Source organism: Teleopsis dalmanni, chromosome 2 (genome assembly GCF_002237135.1).
Source record: "Teleopsis dalmanni isolate 2A chromosome 2, ASM223713v2, whole genome shotgun sequence".
Taxonomy (NCBI): domain Eukaryota; kingdom Metazoa; phylum Arthropoda; class Insecta; order Diptera; family Diopsidae; genus Teleopsis; species Teleopsis dalmanni.
The window spans coordinates 160073289-160099375 of NC_051847.1; the positions used below are offsets into that span (position 1 = coordinate 160073289).

Genomic DNA, 26087 nt, shown 5'->3' on the forward strand with positions numbered 1-26087 from the left:
TGTGTTTGTATTGTTAAGTTCAACAACTATAATTATGTTATAGCTTGTTCAAACAACTATAATATATAAATTTGGTTTATTACAGTTTTCTGTTTATATGAGCTCAAAATTTTTCCTTTGAGGGTACAAATTAGATATGCGATTCACTTATACCCTAGTCACTAACGGCACACGAGTTGTTGTAAAGAATTCTAGGTAATTGAGTTGTATTGAATTGTAAGTAGTTTCTATTTAATGATATTTACAATTAAAAGTAATGAACTCATTAACCAAGTAACATAGTCAAGTTTCAAAGCAGCAAAAATGGAATTAGTTTTGAGGATAAGTTTCTGTTATTATTTTACTCGATTACTGAGCTCGTTACTCGAGATCGTGATTACTACAATTGTGTTATGAAAACCGCCCCCTAATCTTTTGAGATTCAACTAAGAATTTGTTTTTAATTATTTTTTCACATAGAATTCTATTGTGCAAAGCATATTTCTTTATTAAATTTGTATATAAATTACATATGAAAAAATTATATCAATCAAATGTAAAGAAGTGTTATAATTCTGTATACGTATGTGCTTACGTATTTAACGTATATTAAACAGATATTGTGACATGTTGCCAAAGTGTTTTATTCAGCCGTTCGAATTCAGATAAACGTGCATTCAAATCGTTGATCATTGCAAATGCAGTATCAAATTTCTGTTCATAAAAGCGAACTATAGCTTTTAATTCATTTCGTAATTTTTCTATCTCCTTCTGTTCTGTAAGACTAGATGCTTTCAATTGTTCTGACTTTTGTATTTTGCTATCTTCATTTGAACTATTCATACCCTCACTTGAATTCATTACTTCATTTTCGATCTCATTGTCAGCGCGATACATGCAAGCAATGCCGTGTATGTATTCTCCTGGAAAATCTGGATCGTAGTCGTCAGTTGTGGTGCTAATACCATTGGGTAGAATTAACACATTCATAATCATATTCAAATTGAAACAGTTCCAGTTATTTGCATTTATGTAAAGATGATGTAGATTTTTTAGGTATCTGAAGCTGAGAGGATCAATTGCAGTTAAGTTGTTGTACGATAAATTTAAAGTACGTAAATTTGTTTGTGTGGCTAATGCATCGATTGGCAGATTGGTAAGACTTGTATTACTGAGATCGAGTCTTTCAAGCGAATTTGCAATCCAATATTCTGGCCATGTCTGTGGTCCCAAACTTGGATTATTACTCAAATTTAAAGTGCGTAAATTAGTTGCTCTCGTTAATGACGCTATTTGTTCTAAATTATTGTTCCGTAAATTCAGAGTTTCAAGCTTTTCTGGCTCTGTGAAGTATAGTTCAGTAATACGATTGTCGCTGAAATCGGCATTTTCTATGGCACCATAAATATTGACACGGTTCAGCGAGCAATTTGTAGCAACCAAATTATTTGCGCGTAAATTCAGTACAATAGCCTCCAGTTTTGGATTATGAGAAATGAGTAATAATATTAAATCTTGTTGCGAATTGAATGCATATTCATCCATATCACTCAAATCGTTCCTAGCTAAAGCTATTGTCTGTAATTGTGAGTTATTTGCAAACATTTCATTGCTAATATTAGTTAATTGATTGTTTTGTAATTTGATATCAAATAATTTTGGCAAACATTGAAAGATATTGTCCGGTAAATCTTTTAAAGAGTTTTTAGACAAATCCAAATACTTCAATTTCGTCAAACCTTTAAATGTTTCGCTGTGTAATGTATGTATATTGTTTTCATCTAAAAACAGAAATTGCAATTCGGAAGCATAGTTGAATGTGAATCTATCAATTGTTTTAATTTTATTATTCGATAAAAGTAAAATTGTTAACTTATCAGCCATAACGAAACATTCCCAAGTAACCGATTCAATAGAACAATGCCTCAAGTCCAATTCTTCAAGGTCAAATGTATAGAACATATTGAGTGGAAAGTGCGCAAATGTCGAATTCACGAAGGTTAAAGTTTTGTCATTTTTCCGGGCGACAATATCGTAGGTGGACTCATCCTTAATACGAACTTCAGCTTTAAGATCGAAAAATGCTACTTCGGTAATATTTTCAAATTTAAAATCTTTGCAGATCGCATCCACACAATTATCATCAATATTGGTAATCCTTTTTAGCGTGTTGTTTGACTCTTCCTCCACAACATCCTCGTAAGCATTTGAATTAGTTAATATGTTAAATGACAGAAGCGCAACGATTACGAATTGGATCATCATTTTAAATATAAGGACGGAGTTTAAATATTTTAAAGTTGATTTCAGTATAATTTTATTCCACACACGCCAACGATCGCGTTTTAACTGAATTCACTGTTGAGTGAACAATTTTTGTGCTGAATTACTTTTTTTAAAAATTCTGAAAATAATTGATATTATTTGTGTTAATTTTTCCCTATTTAATTTAATATTCTAACATATACTAAGACAATTTGATTGACCTTTACCTAAACTTTTTATTTTTATTTTGATTCTGTGTTAAAATTATTTTTATATTTTGCATTGAATTCAAAGCTAATCTCGTGCTAAGCTTTTATTTATAAATTTATTTAAATTTTTTCTATTTGTTTATTAAAGTTAATCGGAAACAAATGAGCAAAATATATACAAAATATAGTGAATAAGTTAAAAATTCATTTTGTTTATTTTGTTTATATAAAAAACTTAATTAAGAACAAAAAAATTTCTCTCTTTGTTTAACTGAGTAATCTAAGTGATTACCTAGATTCCATATAGTAAATATATTTTTCTTTTTCTTGGGCTCAGCGTTCATTTCCAATTTAACTCGAATAATATCTTATAAAAAAATTAGTTAATTGATATAAAATATTTTAATATAATTAATATTGAAGCGTTATAAATTTTCTCTTATTTATTTATAAACCATATTTAATGTAGTTTATAATTTCAAAAATCAAGGTATACAAAGTAAACAGATCTTTTTTAAAATATGCATTTGGAGTGAGGCCCTGCAATAATTCAAGTGTAGTCACTTTCAATGGAATATGTGGTGCTCAATGCGTTATTTATCATTTATATCCTTATGACCATGTACACCAATCTGCTATGCGAAAACAATTATCATCTTAAACTTAGTTCATTTACGACAAAATATTTAATATTAACTCTTTGTGCGGTGCTTTTTTTAAAAAGATAATATAAATAGATGAAACAATGTTAGTATCATTTTATACACACAATAACTCTCAGTTTATTTTTCCAAATGTCATATAATTTTGACAGCACATCAATCTATGATATATGCTTATCAAGGTAAACTGGGGGCTTCCCTACAAATACTTGTTTTTAAAATACATATTCTTTTATTATATTAACAAAATTGTAAAGTTTAAAAAAATTTTATTTATGGCTAACAACTGGAACGTATTCGTAACTTTTTCCATTTAAAAAAAACTTAACTTAATTCGAAGCGATGCTTGTAGGAAATGCAACGAACCAGTTGCAAAGGAGCATCTGGAGCATCTGCAGTGTAACTGCTCGGGTGTCTCGAGCACTAGACAAAAATACTTGGGGGCCGTCAGTTTTACAAGACTAAGATTGTTGTTGAACTCTTAATACAATTCGCTAAAAATAACAATTTGATCTGGTTTCGCAATGGACCTTAATGGTTTGCGCTTGGCTTTTTTGGTCTGTCAGCATAACCTAACTTAACCTTTATATGTGTTAATTTAAGTATTTGTTAATTGTGTCTAGCGTTAAGTGTGTTTCTGCAATAATCATCTATTTTTTTATATAGTTTAAAGTTATTGTTAACTATTTTAAGGCATGTTAAAATAATAGGTTGAGTTACGATATTTCAAGTTCAAGTTTAAAGTACTTTTTTAATTTAAATCAATTGAATTATTTGAAATATACTCATTAATCTTCCATTCATGAGATGAATGATCTTATTAAATATGCATATGTGCTACTCGTATCAATACTTGATATTATTATTGTATGACTTAATATTAATTAAAAAGAATCATAAACTGTAACTGTTGACTACAAGAGAATTTATGGAGGACTTTATTTTAAAATTAATATATTTGAATTTGTTTAATATGACAAAAAAATAATTAATTTCTTTTTTTTGTTAATATTATATTTAAATAATGTATGACTTAAACTAGTTATACTACTTTTAAATATGTAAATATTCCAGCAAGCTATATAGCTATATAGTATAATAAATTATATAATATATATGCATGCTTACGAGAATATGTGTTGATAACGTCATTGGGTCGATTTTTAATGAATTTACACAAAAAACAAATTTAATTATACTTCAGACCGCTAAAATGAGACGAACAAATTGATTTTATATATTAACTGCAGTTGCAATATCAAAAACGTGCCAGTTTTACTAAATTGACTGAATGCACTATTTTGTATTTTTCTTATGTAAATAAATTGTATAAATACATGATTATAATTCTTTTACGATCATTAACTGCTAATGAAATTAATTTCATTAAGATTTTTTAAACAAGTTCTATTTTTTTTGTTTGTTTTCATTCATATGAAACCTTAATATTTGGTTTGGCAAAAAGTTTTCGGCATTTTAAGTCAAAATTGGAAACATATTTTTTATTTAAAAAACAATATTATTAATTCAAATATTTTAGATTTTTTTGAATCACTCCATATTATCTTTCCACATTATTTATTTCGGAGAAATCTCGCACTTTTGTCCATTAGTTTCCGCCTATAAAGAGCTGACCGTCCACCTATTAATTTAGTAATTTGATAAAGTTTAACTGCTTTCTTATTAAACCACCTAACATTTACTTCAATGAAATTAAACCCATTGGGTTTTTATTAATACGGTAGCATAATGAGCATATAGGTCTAAGTGGATCCCTTGGGATCGTCGGTTTAACCTAACCTAACTTAACTTTTGCGCCAAGCTACTATTTTTTGTTTCGAAAGCAGAAGAAAAGTTCGGATCAACAAAAGGTTTTTAACTATATTGAGAAACAATAGAAAAAACTAAGTCATTGAACTTGATTAAAAGGATGATTCTAGAAACTTTGAATAGTGTGTATTTAACTGGATTAAAAAAATTTGTACTTCATTGAAAAGCACACATAGTTTGTTATTCAACTCAACCCTGTAGTTTAAAACTCTTACGATCAAAAAGTTTACTTTCAAACTATTAGTAATAAAACTGTTGAATCTTTTTTTACTTAATCACATTTTTTCCGCTTTCATAGATATTTTAAACTATTTACTCATAAATTATGTAAGTTTTCTATAAAAAAAAGAAATAAATAGAAATATATTATAAGTTGTTTTTTGTTTATGATTTAATCAATAGTAATTATAATTTAATCGAAACTCATGAAGCCAAGCCGTCGTCAAAATGTCTCTAACAATCTCATCAAATTTAAATCAAAATATTAAAAACAATAATAAAAAAATAATCATTTCTAATATATACAACACCTAATATCAAAATATTTATTTAATGCATTTGCTCATATTTTAAATACTATTATGGCGTATGGTTCTGGTACTAAGCAAACAACAAATTAACGACTTAACCCTCCTATGTGTTGTTATCAATATAATTACTTTCTTATCAATTGCTGATCCACAAAAAAAATTGCTAATAATTACGTTTATAACGAATAATAACAAAATAAGAACAAAACATGATTAGAATTATCAGTAATAATTTTATCGTTTTTCCAACTGGGATTTTTATTTAAAATATTTTTTTTAAATTTTTACAATTATTTCTTTAACATTTTTACTTTTCACAAATATTGTATAAGAAAAATTATTTATAAACAATTTGTTAACTTAGTTACGCAAACCTATATTTTTATCCACGATAGTCATTATCAGAAGATAATTTCTGAAGTGAAATGTGTTCTGAAATCAAATCTAATTTTAAAGTTATCAAAATGTCGCTTTAGGATTTTAACTGCGAATTAAGTATCTGTTTGGTTTACTCATATTATTTATGAACAATTATTATTATAATTATGCTTGAAAAATATTATCTAAATATCTTATACCTTCTGAGTTTATAGAGATTAATACAATCATCAAAGTTAATTCTACTTTTTAAAGAATTCAAAAACGAAACGAAGTTTAATTCTGTTAAATTAACTCACAGTATTCACAATTCCTATTTAATACATCAGTGCCTAGATAAATGTGTCTGAAACTTGATTCGAAAAAAATAGAGGATAGAGAGAATATTGTAGAAATTGTGGAGATGACGAGAATTAAAAAATAATATGACATCTCTCACCTATAGTTGTTAAGCTCTATCCACACGTAAAACGAACTATGTAATAAACTGTATAACTATGTAATCATGACTTTAGCTTTCTTACAGAAGTATTTAGCTTTAGGCTTAAAAACGTCCTGTACTTCATTAGAATTAGATCTATTATAGGATCTATAATTTCCGACAATTAACAAACAGTCAAGGACATATGCTAGTAGTGATATCACAGTAGACTCTTACTATGTTAGTCAATTACTCTGAATACCAGAGTATCCCACCACAATTTTTCCTAAAACTAAGAAAATGTGTCAGACTCGAGCTTTTGAAACAAGATTCAAAAATTAATTCTTAAAAATCTTTTCACAAATTATATATCACTTTAAAAGAAAATAGTTTTTTTTTAATTAAATAAATAATACTTTTAATAAAGTTCCATTAAATGGAAAATATTATATTTCAATAAATATCTTCAAATTTAATACAAAGGTAAAAAGAGAAACAGTTTCCATAAAATGGTATTCACACAATACATACCTAGGTATATCGGTGTGAAAATATCTCTCAGAAACCGTTTCCGTTCTAATGAATAACTTCAACAAACATTAATAGCTATTTGGCATAAATTTTGCTTACACAAATATAAAACCCTCATTTTAGAAAAACTAGTTTTTGTTAAATATTGTAAAATATATTAACAGTGACTCAAAAAAGAACTCCGACACATAAAGTCTAAAATATTAAAATAAGAAAATATCGTCGATAAAAAAATTATTGAAGTTTTTATGTTTTTACAGCGATTAAAACTACGAAATTTAGGTCAAAGAATTTATCAGATATTGACGAGTGATATTACTTGAAAGTGGCACAAATATATAAAAAAAATTATTATTTATTTCCATAATAAACTTAACATAAAATATAGTTAGAATTGCTAGTCAAGTATTAGTCAAGTATAAATTTTTCAAAAGCAGAACTAATTTATATATGCCATTAAATTATTATGGTTAAAATTTTAGCACTAAAAAGTGCAGTTGGACATTTTTCAAATTTACTCATGTTCGCCATTGCGCATGCTCGCATACATATTTTAGAAATCATAACAGCAGTAGAGGAGCAATACAAAACTAAAGAAAAATTAAAGTATCATTAAAATTGTCGTAATAATTTTATCCCATTTCATAGTTTAAAATTTTTAACATGATTCAAATATATTATTTATAGATACATATTGTTCTGGTGAAATGAAAATTATCTTTTATAAACAGATCTTTAAAATTGTTAGATATATATAACCCTATGTTTGTATATACCATATATACCGTTTTAATTGATTTTTTATTTAAATCTATTAAAATATCTAAAATCTGTTTTTTGATTTTACTGTCGTTGGGTTCATATAATAGGTGTATTTTTAGATCCATGAGAACTATCGATATCGATAGTTAACAATATCCTGGCGGTTTACAAACTGGCGGCATCATCGGCCCTCATTTTTCTTTTCAAAAATTAATCAGTTAGACATCGATGTTATTTGGCATTTGGTTTCAACGGAGCAAATTGCCTTACTTCGCGCTTAACAATCTATTCATTTCAAAATAATTTGGTAACAACTTCATTTTCAGAAGTGGTCCTGTTAATTGGGGGCCTCGTTCCTCCGATTTAACGCCTCACGAACACTTTTTATGGCGCTATGTTGTCATTGGTTTATGCTAATAAACCAGCAAATCTTGAAGTATTGGAAGCTAAAGTTCATGCTACCATTGACGCCATACGGCCACATATATTGCAAACAATAGTCAATAGACTGATCGAATATAGCATGAAACTCATTTCAACAATATTTCTGTCTTTCATTTTAGGTTTCCTTACAGCTAAAAAAAACACCCGGTATTTATTTTTATTGATTCTGAAAGTATTTTAATAGAATCTTCTAAAACACAAAATATTAACTAATTTAAGAAATATTTGTTAGGCAAGTTATTAGTCTATATCGGATTTCTTATTGGAGCTACTGTATAAAATATCTGTATTTTTTTTGTATTCTGTATTGATAGAAGATTTTCCTGACTTAGTAACACATTTAATATATTCTTACCTTTTTCCAATATAAATTGATATTTAATTTTTATAAATATTTATAATAATACACGTAAACGGGTTTAAAATAATTTTGTTGTGTGTACTATTGTTTATCGTTATGGTATTATCAATGGTGTAAATATATATACGAGTATTATTTTGCATTTAATGAATCAATCGTCTCTATTAACGGTTTAATAACTTTTTAATTGAAAATAAATGCAACGTAACGAATAATAAATTTTTATCTTTCGAGCTGTTGAACGTCTTACAGCAGAGGTTGAGCAGAGAGATTAGGGGTAACATAATGGATACTCTCTCGTACATATATGTACATATAGTAGATAGATGTATTGTATTGTATACATCTATCTACAAAAATACAAAATTGTATAATTATAATTGTCACTTTTATCTTATTGTTATGCAGTTGTTCTGAATTCCGCTTTGATCATTGGGTGTCTTCATATACAATTTAAATCTAATTTTTTCTTTTATTGGAAAATATTTTGTTGAAATAATTTTTATATTGTCTATCTGTCTGTCTTATTCGATGCTCATTCCTTGATAAGTGTAATTTCTTTGTTTATGCAAAGCCATTTAAAATTGATTGAAGAACAAATTGAAAGGAAACAAATTAATAAACGAGAACAAAGTGCAACAGCACACAACAGCTTCTTGACTTTTCTAACACATTTGTTGGAAAAGTCAACAAATGTAATTATTAGATTTTAAAAAACCCTATTCAAGTTTGTTTTCTAATAACAGTTTGATATAATGATGAAAATAGCTTATTTTTTATAAATTTATTACAACAACAAAAATTTATTTTATATTATTTTAATTAATTGAATTTTTGACTGTTTCGAGTATTGCCAAATACCCATCATCAGTGGTTTTGGAAATAATTCTTGTATTTAATTATTCGTAAATAATTTTTTGACACTGCAAGTACCAGGAATCAAATTCGGGTCCTGCCAAATTTGAAACTCAGAGTCATCCTAACCAACTGACCCAAAGTCGTACTTGACTTTTACGTTCGCACATTTTTCTGGAGTGTTGTTGCTTTGCTGTGAAAGTTTTATTAACAAATTTACTTGCTGTGTTTATAATAGAACGATATCATGAACCAGCTGTAGAATAATTGAATTAATTAATTATATTTTTATTTTTAATTGTTAAATTTCAATGCTATTCTGTTTGTAGAGGTATAATTTGTTGCATGAACCTAATCTAGGAACTTAATGCTGAGAAAGTCATGCTAATGTTACTTTATGAGTCGCACGGGCGACTCCATAAAGTCTTAATTATAACATTTAACGTGAACTTATAAATTGTTTTAAAGTGAGTTTGTTTTTAACGTAAGTCCTGGATAAGTTTGTTGAAAAATTCACGTCTTGATAAAAAATATTATCCATCTATATGGACAAACGAAGAGAATAAAATAATATAGATTTATTCTAAGGTAATTACGTATGGGGTCAACGCTTAATAATACGATCATTGTAAAGATCATTGTAAGAAGTAAAGACACCTAATGGGAACATAACAATCTCCGTCTTTATAAAAATGTTTCAATGTATATGTGCATTATATGAATTGAAACATTTTTATAAACATTTTTATAAAGAAGAGATTGTTATGTTCCTATTAGGTGTCGTTACCTCTTAGAGTTAGAAATCTTTAATGCTCTACACCTCTTCTAAGTAACTTCACAGCGCATAAAAGTTGATATTATCTGCTGTATTGATGACTTAATTTGAAAGCTACGAAATATGGTACTATCGATGCAATCAAAAGATCAGTTTGACTAAACATATTATAAATTCAGTAGTAATTTAAACGACAAAAATAATGAGGTCATATTTTAAAGCGTTCAGAAAACCATGATTTATTTAAGACCGTGATTTTCACAGTTCTGTAGGCATTGAATATCCATGTTTGCAACTTTTTAATTTCAATTTGTTGAATCTAATCAAATTTTGAATGTATTTTATGACCAACAAATGCATTTATTATCATTATAAATATATTGTATAATCACATATTTAACATCAATATTACTATTTTAAGAAAACATGTGCTTATTATTTTTAAATTTGTGCTAATATATTGAAAAAATGCCAAAAAGTAGATTTAAATTATTTGAACGTCCCGTGAAAACTACAAAGCAAATATTTTCCTTACTTTGTATTATTAACGTTGACAACGGTGTCAACAGATTATTCAAAATCAAGCCAAAAATATTGAATTATATATTTCATAATATAAGATATAATATAAAATATAATAATATATTCATAATATAAGTTTGTTAATAATAAATAAGGTAACTATAGAAATAAATATTTTTAAATCAGTACAAAGGTAATGTCATTGTATATAATTAAACAATGTTTAAATATATTTTTTGTTCTTTACATTCAATTGTGACAAATCACTTGAAGTATCTACTTAATACCCATCGCACATAATTTGAAAGGGTTATTGTAAGGTTTTTAATATGACAAGAAGAGATGGATCTAGCCAGCTTGTCTATATTATGTCGTAATTTGAAATTTGAGATAAACGAAAAAAAGTTTTAAATATGGCTGTCATGATTATTTCCGATCCATTAATATATAAAAATATCTTTCAATGTTTATAAAGCAATAGTGAATGGCAAATGTTATACAATTATCGATTAACTATCGTCATATTAACTCCATCTGAAATGGAAAATGCCTTTTATTAAAGGAATACTGTCTACCATAAACAATCGATATTCCAAAGGTTTCGGAATTGATAGCACTCTCATTGCATTTGCTCATTTCTGCTCTGGCATTTTTGATAATTATATAAAATTTCACATAGCTCTAGAGACACGAGTCGAGGCAATTTCTATAATTTGTGTTCGTTTGTTTATATAAAACACATTATCTTCTCAGCATTTGTATATATGTTTTTATATATACAGAACAATATGCATAACATCGGTTAGTCACATTTCTTGCTTATTTATACTCGCGATGTCCAAAAAAATGGGACCCACCTTATCTCTTGGCGAAAAACATATGTTATTGGTATAATAAACAGATAATTAACAGGATTTTAAAAAAATAATGCTATTAAATTTGTTTACAATGGTTTAATTTCAATATTTTTTATAATATAATTATGACGTGCTATCACGTTGTTAAAAGTTTTGATTAGGTTTATTAAGCACAGATGTTTACAAGTTCTGAAGACATATCAATTTTAGTGAGAAGTAAAGTCTTTTTTCCATATGTTTTCTTCCATATTCCATTGAACACAAATGTATCGATTTCGACCCAACATTTGTTTTGCAAACTCCTTTTTTGTCAACTCCTTTTAAAGTGTAGTAAGCACTGAAAAATATACAAAATATAGTACATATGGTATTCTTAATTAGAATTAATTAGAAGCATTTAAAAAATTGATTTGTCAATATCCATCTATACGCTTATCTGTGTTTATTATTTCATTCTTCTTTTAAGAAATTTTACTCTTCGATTTTTCCAAGAAGGATCTCAATTTGAAATTGTTAAATCCTTTAACTAATGGTCATAACTGCCATATAAACTGAACGACAGAATCTACTTTTTTACATCTGATATTTTTAAGGGTTTTGTTGATTTTATGTATGGTACTATAATAATTTGTTTGAAAATCAAATATCTTTTTCAGTCATCAGTTATCCATATATAAAAAATTGTTACTAAAAAATATAAAAAAATCGTGTTGGTGAATATTCATACCGTATCTATAAGGTATTGGGCTAGAAACTGTGTACAATTGAGTGAAATATTTTAAATGTGAGTATAAATCCATTTTTGATGCGTTTTGTGAAAGTGCTCAATTGAAGTTTTCTTTTTCTTTCTTAGCATAACAGTCCGGGGTGGACCAATGCTCGATTTATTTTTGACATATCCAATTTAGTCTATTGCGATATAACTCTTTAATGCTATTTCAACTGATCGATAGTTGACGTCCATGATCTACTAAAACTATACGTAAATCATATGCCGGAGTGACAAGCATTTTGCAGATATTATCCTAAAAGAGAGGGCTAAAGGCAAGTTAGGCGCTACGTTCTCTTTATGTGAATCATAGACGCGATCATTTTTTGTTTTTGAAACAGTGTTTAACAAGCCAAATTTTTAAATAAATGATATAGAGGCCATTACTATATAGTTTTTTTTGAAAAGTTGCTCTTCTGAAGAACATATGTGCCCATTTCACCAAGAATAAAAATATTTTCCTTCAAGACAGTACGAGTGCATTTGTAACCGTATGCTGTAATGTCATGAATTTTGATCTGAATTGCTTCCTCATACAGCAGGAATATGCCACTGTGTGTATTTACTATATGCAGAAACTTAAGACCACTTTGGGAAATTTAAAACTTGCCTCCAGATAATAGCGGAAAATCAAAGCTAATGAATGAAATTACTTGAACGGTTTGAAATAGTTGAAGAATCGTTGAATCAAATATATTGGGTTAAAGGAAAACTAGAAAATATATATATAGATGTATTGTTTGTAGGGTTCGTTTAGATTTTTTATGATTTGGATGTAGCTGACACACAGACTAATGGCTCAGATAAAAAATTTTATAAAAAAGAAAACATTTTCATTTTCCGTTTTATAAACATAAATACTAAAAATAGCATCGATCGAATATAATTAATAAAGCATGTTCGCGTGGAAAAGATATATGTATGTGTGTAATTGTGTTAAATATTAATTAAATGCAAAAAATATGTTATGCCAATATTATTTCAGCGTTACTGTAATTGTAAAAAATGAAAATAATCCAAAAATGAAAAAGCAAAAGTTATTCAATCAGAAATCAATCAACAAAATTTATACACAAAAGTGACAAAACTGAACCTGTTGTCAACTGCAAACTTTTAAATTATTTCGATTTTAATACTTCGATTTGCACACATAAATAGTAGAGTTGATTGCCTTGTGATTAGTTTTGCAGAATTTTCATTCAATTTGATCGGCATTTTCAATTGCAATGGACTAAGAAAGCCAGTCCAATAACCAAAAAAGACGAAATCACGCGAAAAAGGTCATTGCACCACTTTTCTCATAACAATGAGCCATAAAGGCAACCAAATGCATTTATTGGCAAAAATACCAACGCAACCAAATATTTTATATGCAAAATACAGAATACGAGATACTAAGATACAAATAAAAACTTCACAGCTGTGGAAAAATAATCGCAACTGAAAGACGTAAGCAGCAAATTAATAGTCAGCAGTAGCCTGTAATATCGGCAACGCTATTGGAAAATAATTTCCTCAATTATCAAGCGAACGTGGCTTTATGGACAGAAATTTTATTTTTATTTTTATTTTATTGTCTTCAATGTTTTGTTGACAATTACATTTTTTTTTACTCAATAAAAAACGCTACTGTGCCATTCTGCTGCCGTTGATAAAAATGGAAATCCATGGCGTCCTCGAAGCTTTTGTCTTTCAGATTGCAAAACACACATTTCTTTCCAGTTATTTTTTGGCTTTTAAAAAATTTTCCGGAAAAAAAGTTTTAATTAATATTTTGCTATTTCCTGTTTAAAAATAATTTTTTAAATATTTGTCGTTAATTAAAAAGTTAATAAAAAAATTCTCAATATTATTTACTAACGTAATAAACTCAGATATTGAAAATGTTAAACTGCATATAAATTGCTAAGATTGAATTCAAATTAATAATAAAATAAAACTGTTGACTTCTGTTTATAGTCAGTGTTCAGTTTAACTCAAACATATACAATACATTAAAATAAGTAATTTAAGTAACTCAAAGTGCTACCTTGCAGCACCAAAAGCCTGAATAAAATGTATATTAAATGTCAACTGACATCAATTCTGTATGATTTACTAAATTAATTAATTCGTTTATTAAGAAGTTAACTTGTATTTAAGCTGATTATTATTATGTTGAGGGTAGTTGAGTCAGTGCATTTGAGCACTTTTACTCTCTATTAATTGCGAGGTTTCATTATAACCCCTCTCTACGCCTTGACTGGATAATTGTTTATCACTAAGCAATAAGACTAAGCAATAACTGACCGCAGATCTGCATACCTCCCCGAGAAGCCTGTAACCATTTTGAGATTCGATAACGCGGTGTTAGTAAACCGATCAGTTTTCGTAAATAATTTTAGAGCTCTATCCTTTATGTATTTTGCGATCGGATCAATCTATGCTGATATTGTTATTTTTCAATATAATATCTACATCTCAATATTAATAACTTTACTTCTCATTCGAAAAGAGTGTTATGAGCAAAATTGTAGTTGATTTTAATGCAAAATATAAAATTAAGAGTAAGAGAAAAAACAAATTTGATCATGAGAGCTGAGGCTATCTGTACCTCATCACTTAGGCAAAGCACTGGCACTCAGAAATAAAAATAAATGTCAACATTTGTGTCTTTTAGAAGCAAATTATTACAATTTCTGTGACACTCTGCATATGCATGCATTTTCGTTAAAGTTCAAAAGAGCTAATTTTGACGAACCCATGATACTCTTAATAACATGACCTTTGAAAGTGATTATTATGAACTTTTTGTAATTTTTGCTTTGTTACTCTTCTTCTTACCTTTGTCGCAAGTTGTTGTCCTTCCTTTTCTGTCCCATTCGCTTTTCCTTTTATTTTTCTTTTTCTTCTTTTCGTTTTCCTTTCATTTTTCATTTTTTTTACTTGTTTTCCTCTCATTTTTCTTCTTCTTCTGCTTATTTTCCTTTCAGTTTTCTTCTTGTTTTCCTTTCATTTTTCTTTTTCTTCTTCTTGTTTTCCTTTTTCTTCTTCTTCTTTGTTTTTTTTTATTATTTTCTTTTGTTTCTTTTTCTTCTCTTTAACTTTTTTCGTTTTTTGTTTCTTATACTTTCTCTTTTTTTATTCCTCTTTTTCATTATTTTTTTATTATTTTTTTATTATTTTTTTATTATTTGTTTTTCTTCTATTTCGTAATATATATCTTATTTCGATTCGGGTTTCCTGTTACGTTTTCTATTTCGTAGATATATCTTATTTTGGTTCGGGTATTTTTAGTTCGTACGGTCCTGGGTGACCTCCCTGTGGACGGTCCTTATATCGCTTATAGTTTTAAATGGTGTGTTTTCAGATTTTTGATGACCTATCTAACCGTTTCTTTATCTTAGACATCTGAAAGGTTAGTCTCGCAGTTTATATTTATAAATTTTTAAATAACAAGAAGACTAATATATTTCGATTGGAATAAATGCTTGTGCCTAAAACCTAAATTAACATAGAATTAAATGAACGTATGTACTCGTAAGCAAATTAATATTCAAGTGTTTTGTAAACTGAGTATAATTGGCGGCTTATGTGTTTTTTCACTACTTTATTTTTGCTAGAGATATTAGAATATTAAATAAAAAAAATTATGTGAAATTATAATATATTGTATAGAAAAAAAATAAAATGCTCATGTAATGTCTAATTAAAAATTTTTATTAAAAATTTTTCATTATTATATACTACATTGATAAATATTACAACATTTTGGTTTTTAGTGGTAAAGAATTTTTTTATCAGTGCTTAATTTTTGTAAAAAAGCAATTTCCAATTTGCAATCATTGAATTTCACTAAATTTGTGATTAATGCAAAATTTGAAAAACTTTTGCAGAAGCAAGTACATTCTAAGAATTATTACTTAAATTTATAAAACTAGTAGATTTCGTCGTATTGCTAGCTTTAATATTTATCAACTCCTTGTTGAGATAATTCTGGCTGTAATATTGGCGGTTTTATTTCCTTTATAATTCCCACTTTATTTGTCTCATTTATCACTTGATCAGGTAACGTAATATCAATACTATCTGATTTTTTATAAAACAAATATACTGAGCACATTAAACCGATGAGCGATAATGTTATTAGAGTCCAACGTAAGCCAGAATTAAACTTAAGACCACTATAAATATATGATTAAATATACACTCATAAATGATAGTCAAAGTTTGTCTTATTACTTACAGAAATAATGTGTATTTCAGCATATTGGTATATGTCTTGTTTAGAGCTACTCCTTCTTCTACCCAAAATATTGGCATGACTAATTTTCGCATATTTCTCATTGGGGCAATTTTTTCGACTGGTTCTACGTCCAAATTAAATTGTAGCCGTTTAACACCAACAAACGGTGTGCCGGACATCTTAAAATAAATAAATTAATAATAATTATTTGGTAGTAATAATAGTGGAAATAGTATAGTGATGTATAGTGATGATTCATGTCTTACATATACCTTGTGATCAAAAAAGAACTTATTCGTTCCTTTTTTGAATTCCCGCTCTTATCCAATCAGTATTTTTTTTATTTTCACGCTGGCAACACTATTATACACATTCTGTCAAAGTTTAACGCATATCGTAGGATTAGTTTTTGTTTGGCGTCTATACAAAGAAGTCGAAAAATTTTCGTGTGGGGATTTTTAGCTGAATTTCATTCAAAAAAAGCGTCGTTGTGATGTGGCCAAAGAGATGATTTCCAACGCAGATAGTGACCCCACATTCATCGAACGCATCATAACTGGTAATGAGACATGGGTTTCTGAATTTGACATGTCCACCAAACAACAATCGACCGAATGGTGCTTCGAAGGTGAGCCGAAACCGAAAAGAGAACGCCAAACTCGGTCGAAAATCAAGGTTATGCTGACTGTTTTCTTCGATATTCGTGGTGTGGTGCACTATGAATTCCTTCCGGACGGTCAAACGATCAATAAGGAGTATTATTTTGCCGTTATGCGTTGTTTGAGTGAGGCCATTCGTAAAAAGAGGCCAGATTTATGGAAGGAAAACTGATGGATTTTACACCACGATAACGCACCGGCTCACACAGCATTGGTTGTATCGCAGTTATTGGCCAAAAACTCCACCTATACCATCAACCAACAACGTACTCTCCAGATATGGCCCCATGTGAATTTCCCCTCTTCCCCCGACTCAAATTGCCATTGCGTGGAACGAGTTTTGAGACCATAGAGGCCATAAAAAAAATTCGCTGCGTGAACTAAAGACCATACCTTCCGCGGCGTATAAAATTTGTATGCAAAATTGGATCAAACGTTGTATTGCCGCAGGAGGAGATTACTTTGAAGGCAATAATAAAGAAAATTATTAAAAATTAAAGTTTTGGGTGTTTTTTTAACTTCTCGTTCTTTTTTGATCAAATGGTTTATGTTAGTTATATTAGTTTGAAATGAAATTGAACCAAACTTACCAACTCGAAATCTATGAACACAGCATGATCCTTTTCATTTGGATGAAGACCATCTACGGCTTCTAATAAAGTTGGATCACCATTATAAAAATGTGGCATTGAAGCTATTAGCGGACCACCAACACAAGCCTGTAAATTCATAGTTCCCTTTAAAGGACAAGTTTCTATATCATCAGGATCGTCACATAAGCAATGCAGGTCCTCATTTGCCTTAAAAGTAAAAGGCAATAAAAATATTGATAACTCAATTTTCATAAATATTAAATAAAATAGAAAATACAATGTATGTAGTTAAATTTTTAAATAAAATTAAAAATATTTGTAGTTAACAAATATTTTTAATTTTATTTTTACAGAAATAAATGAATTAATTTCTAATAAATTCATTAATTTTTTAAATTGTATTTATATATTTATATAATTTTTTAATGATATATGAATATATGATTATTTTTTACTCTTTATCGCTTACTCTAATATCACCTAAATCCAGTGTATATTTTAGTGCGGGTAAACCGTGATATGAGGTCTTAGATTTAAATGTTGCTCCAAGTGATCGACATAGGTCTGGTGTAAAAGCCCACAAACCAGTTTCCTTCTTCTGTAATGGAGCAAATATAGTAGAATCAGTACCGATAAACTGATTACATTTATCTCCGGACCAGGTATCCATTTCTTCTTCATCTCCAAAACGTATTACTTTGCCCAGTTTGCTTATATTTTTAACACCACGACAAACCGTAAACCGACCCCAATCACTATGATTTGACTGATAATAAAATTATTTATTTGATAATATTATTATTTGAAGAAACGTCTTAGTTGGTTGACCAATATTTGACTTACCCCACCGAAAAATGAGAAAAGGAAATGAGTTTCATTTACTTGTTTCGCCTGCTTTATTTCGCCAGTATAAAATGCAGTGCAAAGTGCTTTTGATGCAAACTCTTCTGAAGAGCAATCAATATGAAATCCACGAAAAAATAAATCCATAAATTTTCCAGTTTTTAATGCTTTTTCTCCTGGAAAAACAATGTCTATCGATTTTGCAACTAAATCCAGCATAGCAGTGCGTTCTCTTTGTACAACGATTGCAATGGACTTTGAGAAATAAAAATAGTTTTTTATTAAGTTTTTTGCAAATTTTTGATTAAATATTTTAAGAAAATGACTCAAATGTGACTCAAATCAAAAAGTGTTCCAATTGAAGTTTCTATTTCTATAAACTTATATTTATATTTCTAATATTTCCTTTTGAGCTCACTATGAACTACTTGACCTTTATCCTTCGAATTAATAACTGAAATGAAGATACCAAATGCTTTATACAGACATAGCTGAGATAAATTTACATACATTGAGATGTCAGTTAGCTTTAGATATTTATAGGTTTCTGTACGAATTATTCAAAACAAAATTCAAATACTTTCTAGGGACATATTATTTCAACACATTTTAATTAGTATTGAAATCTAAAGGAAGGTGGTGAATATCAGATATTTGATTCTAAAAGTCAAAACTACTAGCTTATGAATGGCTTATAATATTTTCATTAAAGGTCGAAATATTATGCGTTATACCAAATCCAGCCATAAAAATAAAGAAAAAATTTAACAATTTTTAATTTTTAGTTCTTGATATTTATCATTCCCTATTTGGGGACTACCATGTGATTAATGTTTACAAATAAAACTATTAAGCAATTTTATAATAAAATTTAATTAAATTTAATGAACTTGGATTAAATTGAATTTAAAAATTTAATTTAGTTTAATTTTAAAATTAAATTAAACTGAAATTTGATTTCTCTAAAATCTCTCTCTTTTATATATAATTATATCTTTTGTATACACTTACTTGTAGTAGTGGATGAGGTATTGTAACTATCTCTTCTCCTGTTAGGGTTTTTGAAGCTTCCTGGTTAAAATAAAATGTATTACGCATATTGTATGATATCGAATCTTCTATATCATCATCAATTAAATCGTATTTATCTTTCCACTCACTTTTATTTTAAAAAAGAAATAACAAAAGAAAAATGTTACATTAAAAAAATTTCCCAGAAACATTTAATAAAAATAAATGAAATATAATAATATTTAGATATTATTAAAATAAGTGGACTTACTCAAAAACAAATGGACCGATTTCTTGTAATTTTGGCTTACCGCCATTGATTACTTCATCTGGATTAGTTATATTAAAAACATATATATAAAAATGTAAAGGAAATGGAGTGTTCGACCATAGCTCACGTACATCGGTGCCCGGCTTTAATGTTACTTGCTTTAAATAATATAAATATGTTGTTAATTTTTATAATATGAATTACATTATTTTAAAATAATTTGATAGTTTTTTACTAATTTTTGTTTGAGCATAGATATTAGATAACAAATATTTAACTTATTTATTATTGATATCGGATATGACACTACGACCGTCAGGTCTACTGTGCCCCCTTTTGAGCTTAGAATATGTCTCCAATCCCTGTTGCTTCGATAAATAATAGTACAGAACCTACTTTACAGAGCTTAATTGATTTTAATTAAGTAATATTTAACTTAAATATTAAATAAATTTTATTGAAATTTAAACCTGTACAATTGAACCTAAAAAGTTTGCTTTTGTCATTTGTAGCATTGTTGACGGCTTCCATATCAATTTTTTTCCCATCGTTTTTCCCATAATGAATTTTTACTAATTACTTAATACTGTATAAATTTATAAAGTCGGTGTTATTTCCATATTGTATCAACTAAGCAATCATGAAAAGCATCATTATAGGTGACTTGAAGCAACTGTATGAATAGTATGACGTCAAAAAAAAAACAAGAATATTCGAATTTCCGACAAAACATACAGACGATGACTGTCTTCGGTATAGTTTGTTCGACCTAATGTGCTCGTAGTACAAGGACTAAAAGTCCTCTTCTTCTACATTGAAACGTGTTTCTGTACTCCCTCACTTTATGTCGACACTACACTTCGGAGGGACACTACACTTTATGTTGACACTATACCGTGTTTTGAATACGGTAAACTAGTATTTCACTTCTTGAGTTAACTAGTCAAAACTTAAGTTACGAACAGATAGATGAAGCAAATTATGTCTTAAATGTAAATTCAAAACCTTTTATGAAATGTGTATCACATTTATGGTCATAAAGTCGTTTTGGATATGAGCAGTGTTGTTACTAAACAGATTATGTGCTGTACACTATACTTAAAAGTAACACAATACATTATATTGTATTAGATTAGATTAGATTTAAAAACGGGTTGGAAACTTGTCATCACGTCACTGCATCCTTTAAGGATTATTGTGACATACCCACTTTAGTTCCATAGACGAGAACCAGATATATATGGTATTAAATGTTTGAGATAATTATAAATTATTTTTCTGCAGTTTAAATTAAGACACTAAATTTATTAAAATTAAATTAAAAATATTATATATTTTGTCTCTCTGTTATCAATATCTCTTATTGCTTCCTCTTGTAAATACATATGTATATAATATGTTATTAAATGATTAAATCATTTTTCCAACTTGAATTAAGACTCCAAACTTATTAAAAATTTACTGTATTTGTCACTAATTACATTTTCAAGTAACTACATGAATGCTACTATTAAATGCTATACATATGTTTAATATGTATATAAGATTATATTAAATGCTTAATATATTTTTTTTTTTTCATTTTGAATGAAGGCGCTTAACCTATTAAAAATTTATCGTTTTTGCCACTAATCACATTTTTAAGTTATAAAAAAAAACTTATATGAATTAATTGATATATTTCGTTTGAAGTATCTTCTTGTTTTAGTTGATTTACTTATAGCAAGCTTTTAAATATATATTTATATATAAAATTGATTTATTTCCATTTCAATTATATTAAATATAAAAAAAGTTTTTTTTTGTTATTTTCACTTATCGTGTCACTTTTAATAAATTAACTATTTTTAATTGGTTTCCAGAAACTACCTTTGAAATCATAGTCTTCATAATTTTTGGAAATGCCAACCATCCGAAAATTATGGCAAACAATAGCATAGCACATGATATGGCTAATAGCTTTTTCCGATTAAACTTCATAGTTACCGACTGACTATAGTTTTTTTTTTTACTGTTTTTTGCCTAATGTTAGTTTATAATTAATATTTTTTTATATATACTATATTATTATTATATTTTAATGATTATATGAACGTATTTTTCAAACTGTTTCGATTGAATTCCTTCTTTCTACTAAAAATCGTAGCTGATTATTTTTCTGAACGTGCGAACTTTGTCAATAAAATTGCGAAAAAAAAATTAAAAATTATTTAAAAAAAAATACAAAAATGGGCTGAGAACAAAATGATTATTAACATTACTTCTAGAATCAATTATAAACGATTGTTATAAGGCGCTATATATGCACGTAATGTACATTTGGTTTCTCATAATATTTGAATACTGATTGGTTAAAATGTTAAGATACTTTTTCCTCAGATATTTTTCTAAATGATTTTTTGTTTAATAAATATCAAGAGGTAATATATTATACAGTTTTTAATATATTTCGAAATAATAATAAAAATGTCTATAATAGGTATGACGATTTTTCCAATATTTCTAAATTTTTACAAAACATTCTTTAAAAATGTATGTTAAAGTACTTTATAACATATATTATTATTATATTTCATATCAGCTATATATCTTGTTATTATAATAACATATTAGTTTAGCTCTATTATCTTCTTATCTTCCGCTCTTCATCTTCTTGTTATTATGTTAAGAGTTTTTATTCGACACTATATATGTATTTAGATATAAATATTTTTTATTTTATCAAATGCCATCTAAACTGACTATAGCAAATAATATAATTTATTATTGCATTCGCAAAGGTTTTTTTATTTTAGGCTGTAGTTATTTCATATATGTGTAGATTTGTGCACATACGTCATTAATGTTATATAGCCACATTTTTAACCACCCACTTAACGCTTCACAGACCACTAGCACGCGTTCTATCTATCAGACGTTGTATGCAAAAATTTAACAATTAACCTAACAAAATGAATAAGTATCTACTAAAAATAATTTTAAATCTATTATCTGCTCGTGAATTAAGTTTTAACATTTTTGGAGAGGTTGTAAAAAAATGAAGCGCAAAAATCGTATAATAGTAATTTTAATAAATGCTTAAAAAAAATTAAATTGCTTAAAAAATATGTGATGAGTCTGAAATATTTCAATAACAGACATTCGTATCGTATTCGTATCGCATTCATATAAAGACAAAGAAAATTAACTCATATTAGCATATTACTTTACTACAAAATTGGATATTTAATTTTTAATCACAATTAGCACCTGCTTTACATTCCAGCATTATTATTTTCGATCTATATGAGTGTGATTGTATGCCATTATATATTTTACGTCAATTTTATTGGCATTTCAATTACGCTAATGATACTCGAATCAGAAAGACCATTTTGCATTTACCATTTTGTTTTTGTTAAAATTATGAAAAGTACAGATAGATAATGGAACCAACCACCCTCTTTCTCGGAATTCAAGTATACACTAAAAAATAAAAAATCGAGAAGTGTTTTGTAACGACATATCACATATGTTTTAGTGGTATAACATATGTTTGAGCGAATGAAATCATGCTAGTGGAATGGAATGTAATCATGTCATTAATACAAAATCAGATTATAAATTACTATATAATATTTGAAGATCGATTTCTTTATTGTATATATGTAGGAGTTCGTGATATAAAATGCAACCCTCAACACTTTTGTTCTGACGGCGGTGTCAAACAAAAGAACTGTCAAAGAAAGAATGAAGAAGTGGAGCGAAAAAGTTGAAGCTGAACACACATTTTATTTTCATAGTGTATTGTCTTTAAGTAAATTATTATTAATTTTCAATAAAAGTTTAATTATACTATATATATAATATAAAACATTCTCCAGTTTTTCTAATCTATAGGAAATATACTCCGTCAAAGATTAGAAATAACACTTAAAAGAAACAAAATCAGATTGAATGAAATTCGAATAAAAACCAGAAATGAAAGAATAATTCAAGAATTATACGGAGCTTTCATTTAGTTCGAGATATATAAAAATTTTGATCCGTCTTCTGAATACAGCTATTAAAAATATCAAAATTGTAGTTAATATCCAAAAACCATCCTCGTAACTACTTTTAACTCATAAAATACATCGTCATATAGATAAACGATCATTTCTTTTTTTAACTAACATTTGAATATATTATCAAAACATTAAGATTATTAGGAACGCAATTATAGCCAGATGGCATATCTGTTTAATGTTGGTGGTTTGCTTGTAAAATCTTTCGAACTTTTAGTCAGATATCTCAAATTTTCTAAACAGCTATTATATATTTACATATAACGTAGTAAATAAAGTTGTTTACAAACATCCGTCATCAAATAGGCATGTCAAGAAATCGAAAACGTTCCCACTTATGTTCTTTGAATTTTTTTTGCATCTAATCTTAAAAATTTGATAGTTATTAAATCTTATTCTAACATAATTAACAACTTTATATTATGTGTTTGAAATGTTGCTGAAGACAGATGTTATTGTTACTGTAACTCGTGAAGATCTATGTAGCGGTAAATATGAAAGAAATTACAATACACCTATGTAAATCAAGATGAATGTAGAGTAAGAAGAAGAAACGAGCTTTGGGATAAGGAACAGATGAAGACGTAGGCTTGGGTCAAGATAAAGGAACTTGGTCATTTCAATGGGTCGGAACCAAAAGCCAATAGATCGCAAGTAAGTGTGTTCATAATGAAAACAAATGTGTGACGTCATGAAGAATTGAACCGCAGTTTAGAATTAGTTAGAATAAAATACCAATATATTTAATTTATTTCGCAAATATTACACTTCCAGTATAATTTTGGCAATACCCGAAAAATGTTCCCTATTCGCAATTTCATTTGCATTACACATACTACAGTGGTTTGACTTACATATATGTATATCATAAAAGAATTCATGTGCCAAATTGATCAAAAGCTAGAACTAATTACCTACTAATGCTGATCAGAAAAGACATCCGACTTGTCACAGGGTCTCTCACTGAACATTGCGATGGTATTACAAGTGACGATAGCTGCAGACCTTGTCACGATTAAGAGAAAACAGCAGAATACATTCTATGTCACGTATCCACTCATAACGGAAATAAGCAATATTTCTTAAAGGGACATAATGACATTTTTAAATGCTTTCCGCTTATGGAAATAAGTGGGTTTGTCACAATAATCCTTAAACGCTGCAGTGACATCGTTACATAGTTCCCAACCTTTTCTAAGTCTTATCTATAATATAGTCTTGTCGTATACCATGAACTACGAACCTAACTCCATCAAGCGTAACATATACTTATGGCTTTAAAAATGCACATCTTTGATTGCATTAATCCATGTAATCTCTTCAGTTAGCAGATGTTTGGTTTAAATTCGATTAGTGGTTTTATTAACTTCATATAGTTTTCCTTTATCATCAATCAACCTTGTTTATAACATCCGCGGAACAGTTCATAGCAATGAGATATAAACTGGCGCAAATTTAAAGAAACTATATTTTTATATTTAAGAAATCAAGATAAATTATATCTGCTATATAATGTGAATATAAGATCCTCCGACCTAGTCAATATCCTAAATACAATTATAAAGTATATAACATCCGCGGAACAGTTCATAGCAATAAGATATAAACTGGCGCAAATTTAAAGAAACTATATTTTTATATTTAAGAAATCAAGATAAATTATATCTGCTATATAATGTGAATTTAAGATCCTCCGACCTAGTCAATATCATAACAAAAATATAAAAATATGTTATTCACCTTCGCATGCAATATGTAGTCCCAAGCTTATGTGCAATACACTCTACTTACTGTCAAAAGCAAAATCTACTTTATTTTTTATAGCTATTGTTCATTTATTAAGGAAGTTATTCCAAGTAAAATGAAATTCATTCTAGAAACATTGCAGTCGAAATTGTTTTAACCTCGTAGCGCCATCTCACGAGCAAGTAATAAAACTGGTGTGAACTCTATATAGCACTTATAATGTAATGATCAATGTGTTATGGTAGCGTTCTTTCACTGCGATTGACTATAATTCTTTTTGATTAATTATCTCATAAATTATTTTTTATTATCAAATTATTTCAAAATTTCTGAATGTGATTCATAAATTGTTTCAAAATATAAATTTTATTTAATGCGTTATAATTTCTTTATCGTAATAATTGTTAAGAAATATGTATAACTTAATTGTACTGAATCCACATTTTAATAATAATACGAGTAATTTTTTTAATTAAACTTTTTTTGTAGTGCTTTTGACATAAAAACAGATTTTTAATTATATGGTTCGTTTCTGTATAGAAA

At 27.8% G+C, this 26087-nt stretch overlaps 3 protein-coding genes across 3 annotated transcripts in view; 1 reads left to right on the top strand and 2 right to left on the bottom strand.

Annotated features, from left to right (window-relative positions):
- Nucleotides 1–26087, top strand: part of LOC119678764 (5'-AMP-activated protein kinase subunit gamma-1) — a 165327-nt gene that overhangs the window by 18623 nt on the left and 120617 nt on the right. The gene's annotated exons all lie outside the window — the stretch shown is intronic.
- LOC119678765 (leucine-rich repeat-containing protein 15) lies at nt 462–2324 on the bottom strand. Its single transcript, XM_038090815.1, has one exon. It carries the CDS (start codon nt 2242–2244, stop codon nt 589–591), a length of 1656 nt encoding a protein of 551 aa, XP_037946743.1. The 5' UTR covers nt 2245–2324; the 3' UTR covers nt 462–588.
- On the bottom strand, nt 15927–21798 carry LOC119678766 (sensory neuron membrane protein 1). Its single transcript, XM_038090816.1, has 8 exons — nt 21622–21798; nt 19753–19910; nt 19482–19629; nt 18471–18725; nt 18097–18393; nt 17625–17834; nt 16376–16554; nt 15927–16313 (listed from the first exon to the last, which is right to left on the bottom strand). Exons 1-8 carry the CDS (start codon nt 21730–21732, stop codon nt 16094–16096), a joined length of 1578 nt encoding a protein of 525 aa, XP_037946744.1. The 5' UTR covers nt 21733–21798; the 3' UTR covers nt 15927–16093.